Here is an 8,875-nt window from a genome sequence, read left to right as displayed (position 1 = left end):
GCGTGTGTGTGCATTGTGTGTGCGTGTGTGTGTGCATGTGTGTGTGGCATATGTGTGTGTGTGCATGTGTGTATGTCGCCTGTTCATGTATACTTGTGAATCCACGGGCATGTATACACAGCTGAGATGCGTGCTAAGAAGTTGCTGTATCTCTGAGTATAAATTGATGAGCTCCTATGAGGAGAAGCCCAGTTAATTCATCTTCCCAGGTTGCTCAAGGGACATCAGAGAAACTGAGGCTCAAAGAGGTTGCTCAGGGTCTGGGTCATCCATTCTGTCACTGACTGAGGTGGAAACCAGGTATCTTGCCTCCCGCCTTCACACCCTGTTGATTTCCAGGACCTGTCACCTAGCTCAAGCCATGTCTCTGCTTATGTTCCCAGTCTCTAGGCTAGAATGACACTTTGCAAGGCTTGGCAACCAAAAGCCCTGGGTCTGAAGCAGACTGGGCAGTAGCCACTGATAAACCTGTATCATGCACGACCAAACTCCAAAATGAAACAGAAAATTCCCCACAGCCTGAAATCCCCAGACACCCCAGGACTGAGGTCACCACAGTGAACAGAGCCCCCAGTGCACATTCCCACTCTTTGTCTGTGTATCTTTCTTAAAACATTCAACCTATTGATTTTTATATTACCAAAGTAACATATATTTGTTTTAAAAAAGAATTTAAGCTGCGTAAAAATGTGTAAGTTAGAGGCCAGGCATGGTGGCTCATGCCTGTAATCCCAGCACTTTGGGAGACCGAGGTGAGTGGATCACTTGAGGTCAGGAGTTCGAGACCAGCCTGGCCAACATGGTGAAATCCTGTCCCTACAAAAGGAACAAAAATTAGCCAGGTCAGTGGCACTGGTCCCAGCTACTCAGGAGACTAAGGCAGGAGAATTGCTTGAACCTGGGAGGCAGAGGTTGCAGTGAGCCAAGATCGCACCACTGCACTCCAGTCTGGGCGACAGAGAGAGAGACTCTCAAAAGAAAAAAAAGAAAAGAAAAACAGCCTGGCCAACATGGGGAAGTCCAGTCTATACTAAAAATACAAAAATTAGCCGGGCATGGTGGTGGCATCTATCATCCCAGCTACTCGGGAGGGGTGGAGATTGCAGTAAGCTGAGATCACGCCACTGCTCTCCAGCCTGGGCCACAGAGCGAGACTCTCAAAAAAAAAAAAAAAAATGTAAAGTGTAAGTTAGAATCCTCCTTCACCCCCAGATCACCATTATGAATGGTGGGGTGCCTAGTGCTCTGAACTTTTCTCTCAGGAAATAATTCCTAAGGTGGCCAGTAGGCCCAGCTCAGAAAATGACCTTCAAGGGGAGCTCAGTATGAGTAGAGGGGAAAAGGAACAGAATCTAACCAACCCGGCTGAGGCCAGGCCTTGGGGCGAATGGATCAAACCACATGTTCCAAGGGATGGCCAACCCCAAACACCGGAGGCTCTGACGGAACTTCTGTCACTCAGTGCTTTGGGCCCTCAGATCTGAGCCCCATCTCCCGCCCAAATTAAACAGTAACCACCCAAGGTCGGGGAAGGGGCCTTATCAGAGCAGGTTTCTCTCCAAGGGGCAGTTTGGCCTTGACCAGGTGACTCACCTGCTGTTGCCTATAAGTGTGCCCAGCCCATCCTGAGGGTCAGCCAGTCCTGAGCATCCAACCACATTGGGCATCACTGTCCTCGCTGCACTCTTGGCCTGTGGTAAGCAGTGGGGTGGGGCTGCAGCCAGCAGGCTGTGAGCTCAGGCTGGCCTCCAGGGCAAGGACAGGATGGGGATGGGGGGCCTCTGCTCTCCAGGGAAGACACTTTGGGGTCTCCTGTGGGTTCGGATGCTACCAACCAGCTGTGTGTCAGACAAGCCACAGCCTGCCTAGCAACTCTGTTTCCACATCTGCAGAACAGGGAAGATGATCTGACGTGTCCCCAGTTAGAAACGAGGTGTGGAAAGCAGCACATAGCGTCAGGGACACGAGATGCCTCATCCTGGGTTCACCCCAGGGACCATCGGGACCTGCCTTTCCCAGCACCCTCTCTCCCTTGGGGATTCTCCATTCCATCATTTTGGTGGTGTTTTCCCAGATTAGGAGCCCAGGGACTTGGCTTAAATGTCACTTCTTCTTTGTAGGGCCTGGAAAAGTCATTTCACCTCTCTAGATCTCACTGGCTTTTTTGGCAAAGGAGAGCATTTAATGAAGAGTCCTTCCAGCTAACAACAACAACAACAGTAATAATAGCAGCTCCTGTTTTCTGTGTATTTACTATGTGCCAGGTGCTGTGCTGGGACCCTTACATGTAGGAGCCAATTCGATCCTCAAAACAACCTTAAGAGGTAGGGTCTATTGCCAGGCACGGTGGCTCTCGCCTGTAATCCCAGCACTTTGGGAGGCCGAGGTGGGTGGATCACTTGAGATCAGGAGTTCCAGACCAGCCAGGCCAACATGGTGAAACCCTGTCTCTACTAAAAATACAAAAAATACAAAAATTAGCCAGGCGTGGTGGTGGGCACCTGTAATCCCAGCTACTCAGGAGGCTGAGGCAGGAGAATCGCTTGAACCCAGGAGGAGGAGGAGCAGTGAGCCGACATCGTGCCATCAAACTCCAGCCTGGGCAACAAGAGTGAAACTCCATCTCAAAAAAAAAAAAAAAAGAAAACAAAAGAAAAGAAAAAGAAAAAGAGGTAGGGTCTATTAATAGTCCCATATTACAGATGAGGACATCGAGGTTCAGTGCAACTAGTATCTTGTCTGACATCACATGGCAGGTTAGTGGAAGAGGCAGAATTTGAGTCCACGTCTCTCTCGCGGAACAGTACTGCTGTGTGTTCTTGACCGCTCCACACATCTTCCCAGCTGTAACAGTGGACTCCGTGCTCTCTCACACACACACCATGATGCAGGGGACTAAAAAGAGACAGAAGAATACAGGTGTACCAGGCACTCGCACATATGCCAGTCACATTTTTTTTTTTTTTTTTTTTGAGATGGAGTTTTGCTCTTGCCACCCAGGCTGCAGTGCGCTGCACGATCTCAGCTCACTGCAACCTCTGTTTCCCGGGCTCAAGAGATTCTCCTGCCTCAGTCTCCTAAGTGGCTGGGGTTACAGGCAGGTGCCACCACGCCTGGCTAATTTTTATATTTTTAGTAGAAACATGGTTTCGCCATGTTGGCCAGGCTGGTCTCAAACTCCTGACCTCAAGGGATCTGCCTGCCTTGACCTCCCAAAGTGCTGGGATTACAGGTGTGAACCACCGCGCCCAGCCAAATGCTTTCTTTTCTATGTGTTGTCTGATTCAGTCCTCAGGACAAACTCACCGGGTTAGTGTGATTCTTACATTTCACAGAAAGGGAAAACGAGGCCTAGAAACCTGGGTGACTTCCCCCCGTCACACAGTAAAGTATCAACCCTGTGTCTGCCCAGCCTCAAATCTGTGCTCCTTCCACCTGCCCACCCTCCCACCCCTTTCCCCGTGGGCGGCCAGCCCCACTCACCGGCTCTCCTGGCCTCCTGTCTCCCCAGCCTCCAGCTGCGGGGTGCCCAGCTTCCCGCCCAGCCTATCCGTCCGTGTGGTAGGAGGAGAGACTGCCCAGCCCCACAGCTGGCCCTGGCAGGTAAGCCTGTGTGGGGCTGGGAGGTAGAGATAGAGAGGCTGGTGGGGTGAGGGTCCCAGGGACCCGCGGGTTGACACACAGCCCTCCCCACCCTCCTGCAGATCTCCCTCCAGTACCTCGAGAATAACAGGTGGTGGCACACGTGCGGCGGGACCTTGATCGCCAGGAACTTTGTCCTCACTGCCGCCCACTGCATCAGGTGTGCGGGGATGGTACCCTGAGACCTGGCCATCACCCATGGGCGGGAGCCTGATACTCTGCTTTTACTGAGCAGCTTCTCCACACTCCAGGCGCTGGGCTACAGAAGCTACTCACACCCAGTAGCTCATTTACTCAGTCAAGTATTTATTGTGCATCTATTGTGTGCCAGGAACCAGCAGTGAAGACAAAGTCTGTGCTCTCGGGAAGCTGATATTCTTGTGGCAGGCAGAGCGGCAGACAGTTAAACAAGATATTACATCTCGGGTGATTTTAAAGAAATAATAATAATAAGGTATTGGCCAGGTGCAGTGGCTCACACCTGTAATCATAGCACTCTGGGAGGCCGAGGCTGGTGGCAGGAGTTCAAGACCAGACTGGCCAAGATAGTAAAACCCCATCTCTACTTAAAATACAAAATTAGCCAGGTGTGGTGGCGGGCACCTGTAATCCCAGCTACTTGGGAGGCTGAGGTAGGAGAATCGCTTGATCCCAGGAGGCGGAGGTTGCAGTGAGCCGAGATGACGACCATGTATCCAGCCTGGGCAAGAGAGCAAGACTCCATCTCAAAAAAAATAAAAATAAATAAAAATAAGGTCAGAAGAGGAAAAACAGAATGAGGGGTTCTATTTTTAAAGGGATGGCCAAGGGAAGAGCTGAAAGGGCGATATTTGGCAAATATTTGGGACATTTCAGAGAGCTAAGAGGGGGTTATCTGGGCAAAGGCCTGGAGGAAGTGAGGGAGGAAATCATGGGTCTAGGAGGGGGGTGTTCCAGGTGGAGGGAACAGCCACGCAGAGGCTTGGAGAAGAGACCTGTCGGTGTGGCTGAGAACTAACGAGGAAGCCGGTGCGGCAGGGGCAGCGTGCGCTAGAGGAGCGTGGGAGGAGGGGAGCTAGAGAGGAAATAAGTGCAGGTCACTGTCAGGACCTTGGCTTTGACCCTGAGTAAGAGGGAGCCCTTGGAAGGGTTTCTGAGCAAAGGAGAGTTGTGGGCTGACATATTTTTATATATTCCATAAAATATTTTTCATATATTTTATTAAAAATATATATTGCAATATATTTCATTTTATATATTTCATATATAATTTTTTTTTTTGATAGAGACAGAGTCTCATTTAGTGGCGCCTTCATGGCTCACTGTAGCCTGGACCTCCTGAGCTCAAGCGATCCTCCCACCTCAGCCTCCTGAATATATAAGACCCCTCCTGGGTCAATAAGCACACACCACCAGGCATTCCCAGCTAATTTTTCTTCTTGTTTTTTTGTTTGTTTGTTTTTTAACTTAGAAGCCCAAACCTCACCGCAAGTTTTCTGTTTTTTGTAGAGATGGGGATTTGCCATGTAGCCCAGGCTGGTCTCAAACTCCTGGCCTCAAGCAATCCTCAGGTCTCAGCTTCCCAAAGTGCTGGGATTACAGGCGTGAGCCATTGCACCTGGCCTGAGATATTTTTAAACCCACACTGCTGGGTTCGGAATAGACAGGAGCAGGCCAGCATACAAGTGAGGGGCAGTTAGGTGGATGCTGCAACTGTGCAGGCAAGAGCGGTGGAAGCTTGGATGAGTTTATTCTCACAGCCGCCCTGGGAGTATGTTCCAGTATTGCCTTCCCCTTACAGATGAGGGAACTGAGGCACGAGGCTACACAGCCAGGAGCAGCAAGCTCACAACATGAACCCAAGTCCCTTGACCCCAAGTCCTAGGCCCTTTCCCGTCACCCTGGGAAAGGACAATGGGGACACTCTCTTGCCCTCAAATGAGTCCCACCAAAGCCCCAAGCTTCCTCTCTATCCCTCTGGCTGGCAGGACCAGGGGCCACCCTGACCTGGTCCCCTTCCTCTGCCCAGCAACAACCGGATCTACCGTGTGGCCCTGGGAAAGCACAACCTGGAAGTGGAAGATGAGGAAGGATCCCTGATTGTGGGTGTGGACACCATCTATGTCCACGAGAACTGGATCTCCTTACTAGTACTGTGAGTGACAAACTGCCCATCCCACAGCCGCTGGGGGCAGTGTGGAAGGAGGGGTCCCCAAGACAGAGCCGCAGAGCCTGTCGCAACCCACACCTCACACCCCATCCTCACCCTGGACAGCCAGCGAATGACTCTCTTACACAAAATGACAAAATGCTGAGTGGAGACAAATACCCCTCGTATCCCCCTCATTGGCCAAGACTCCCAGGAAGGTGCACAAGGAAGGCCCCCCACAGTCTCTCTCCAGAGGCTGGGCCAGGGCTCACCTTTATTGAGTGCCTACTGTATGCCCACATTGCAATAGATACTTTATGTGCCATCTGTTATGTAATCCTCACAACAGCCCTGGACAAAGAACCGAGGCTCAGAGAGGTTAAGAAATGTGTCCCAGGTCACACAGCCCACTTTGTAGCAGAACCAGGAATCAAACCAGGTGTGTCTGAGGCGGCCAGCTTTTATGCCTGTAACATGAACATATTAAAACTGGCATCTGCAAGTGCCATCTTTGGCATTAGAGTTCGCAACTTGCTATAGCCTCTGTTTCAATGGGCACACAGCCAGCAGTGGTTTCGAACACTTCCACCCCCACCTCCCTCTGTTAACCCTTTCCCGAGGTGATGACATGTGAGAAGAAGCCGTCAACAGGGCAGGTGATCATGTTAGATGGTGAATCGTTCGTCCCAATATCCTCGAAGGTCAAGAAGCAGCTGGCAGTCAGGAAGTTTGTGCAGGACCCCTGAGCACCCTGGGCCCGACTCCCAACTCACAGCCCGAGCCCCTTAACCTGGACTTGTGGGGCCAGGGTCCTCCTGCCCACTCACCCTCTCCACTTTGGATTCCAGCAACGACATTGCCCTCATCAAGCTTGCAGAGCACGTGGAGCTGAGTGACACCATCCAGGTGGCCTGCCTGCCAGAGAAGGACTCCCTGCTCCCCAACGACTACCCCTGCTATGTCACTGGCTGGGGCCGCCTCTGGAGTGAGTATCGTCCCTGGCAAATCCCGAGAGCCTTCCTGAAGGAAGCAGCATGCCACCCACTTTCCCTTTCTGCCTTCACATTTTCATGTCTTTGTAAACTTTGTAGCAATAACAGCTAGTATTTACTAAGCACATACCATGTGACAGACACTAACAAGAGTCTCTGAGAGATGTGGTAAGGTTTAGACGAATTAGAATTTGTCAAGTGCTCAGAACAGCACTTGGCACATAGTAAGTGTAGCATAAATAAACGAAAATAAAGCATTTAGGGGTGGGGGATGACATCTACCATATAATATGCCCAAATAGATCCCAGAGGAACTAAAAGGTAAATGCAAATCATGAAACTGTGAGATACTTAGAAGAAAGTGCAGATCGCTATTTAGAAAAGTCTGGGAGAGAGGCCAGGTTTGGCGGCTTACACCTGTAATGCCTCATTTTAGGAAGCCGAGGATGAACGATCGCTTGAGGCCAGGAGTTCAAGACCAGCCTGGGCAACATGGTGAGACACTGCCTCTACAAAAAAAACCAATTTTTTAAAATAGCAGTTTATGGTGGTGTGTACCTGTAGTCCCAAACTACTCAGGAGGCTGAGGCGAGAGGATCACTTGAGCCCAGGGGTTTGAGGCTGCAGTGAGCTGTGATCTTGCCACTGCACTCCAGCCTGAGCAACAGAGTGAGACCTTGTATCAAAAAAAAAAAAAAAAAAAAAAAAAAAGGAGGAAAGAAAAAAAGAAAATCTTGGAATAAGAAAGGCTTTTTAATGTGTGACAGCAAAGACACATGATTGACAACTAAACCCCCATTTTATCCAATTTAATTTCAATCCAATTTAAAGACAACTTAACACTATAGCTTCCTTCTGCTGGCAGCCTGCTCCTGGCCCTCTGGGACCTGGGCTTGCCTCTTGATGAAGGGCAGCTGTGTGGTCTGCACAGCATCTCAGCTGGCGCTCCTCTGGGTCCCGTCCCAGGCCTCTGCTCCGTGAAGGCCTGGGGAGGGGCGGGGCTGGGCTGGGCTGGGGTGCCCGGCTGCCTCCCTGGTCACTGCTCACTCTCTCCCCAGCCAACGGCCCCATTGCTGATGAGCTGCAGCAGGGCCTGCAGCATGTGGTGGATCACGCCACGTGCTCCAGGATTGACTGGTGGGGCTTCATGGTGACGGAAACCATGGTGTGTGCTGGGGGCGATGGCATCATCTCAGCCTGCAGTGTGAGTGACTAGGTTCTGCACCTTGTCCCTACTCTAAGTGGCCAAGTGGACATGGGCAAAGGGGGGTGCAATGGACTAAACCGTTCCCCGGGGAGGAGACTGAGCGAGCCCTGGCTGGGCCCAGCAGGCTCGGGGTAAGTCCATCATCACCCCTCCAGCACTGTGGTGAGAGCATGAGCATTGAGCATGAGTATCTGAGTTCAAGCCCCAGTCCCACCATTTATGAGCTGCGGAACCTTGGGAAGGCTGTTGAACCTCTGACCTCAGTTTTTCCGTCTATAAAATGGAGTCACAGTAACCACTTCACAGGGTTAGGATTAAATGAGTTTAAAGGATGCAGAAGAGGCTTCACTGAAGTCTCTACACATGCTCCTCCATGCCATTTGCTCCACCAGTCCAGGGAGACCAGAACCACAAAACATCTAAGATAATCAGGGAATGTTCTGTTTTCATACACACAACCCTTTCCCCATTCTCGCCCTCCTTCCTCACCTTCCCAGGCCTCTGGCACAGCTGCCAGCATCCTCACTGCTCTGAGTAGCTCACAGAGTCTTAGACAAGAAGACCTGAACAGCTAGGGAAACTGAGGCACGGAGAGGCGTAACATCATCCCAAGATCACACAGCAAACCAAGAGCTAGTCCGACACCCCAGGGCCTCCTAGAACAAGGCCAAGGCAGCCCCAAACCACACTTCCTCTGCCTCCCTCACCATGGGAAGTCTGAGGCCAAAACTGTCTACTAACTAAGGCTGAGAAACCAACCCACATCCCCCACCCCAACCCAGCCCTGCTTCCCAAGCCTGCCTCTCGGGGGTCTGGTGGCTGATGCCCTCCCGGTCTGGTGCAGGGGGACTCCGGTGGTCCACTGAACTGCCAGCTGGAGAACGGTTCCTGGGAGGTGTTTGGCAT

General features: G+C 51.3%; 1 protein-coding gene across 1 annotated transcript; it reads left to right on the top strand.

Moving 5' to 3' along the window:
• Positions 1–1,630: 1,630 nt before the first annotated feature.
• CTRC (chymotrypsin C) lies at positions 1,631–8,870 on the top strand (the record flags this gene model as incomplete). The annotated part of the gene is made up of 7 exons (XM_025373670.1): positions 1,631–1,696; positions 3,512–3,603; positions 3,705–3,802; positions 5,651–5,776; positions 6,619–6,755; positions 7,821–7,966; positions 8,814–8,870. Coding segments are annotated over 7 exons (722 nt in total), but the record flags the coding sequence as incomplete, so codon positions are not given.
• Positions 8,871–8,875: the final 5 nt, after the last annotated feature.

This window comes from Theropithecus gelada, unplaced genomic scaffold (assembly GCF_003255815.1).
Source record: "Theropithecus gelada isolate Dixy unplaced genomic scaffold, Tgel_1.0 HiC_scaffold_125, whole genome shotgun sequence".
Taxonomy (NCBI): domain Eukaryota; kingdom Metazoa; phylum Chordata; class Mammalia; order Primates; family Cercopithecidae; genus Theropithecus; species Theropithecus gelada.
The sequence above is the reverse complement of the archived record's forward strand: the minus strand, read 5'-3'. Positions and strand labels throughout refer to the sequence as shown.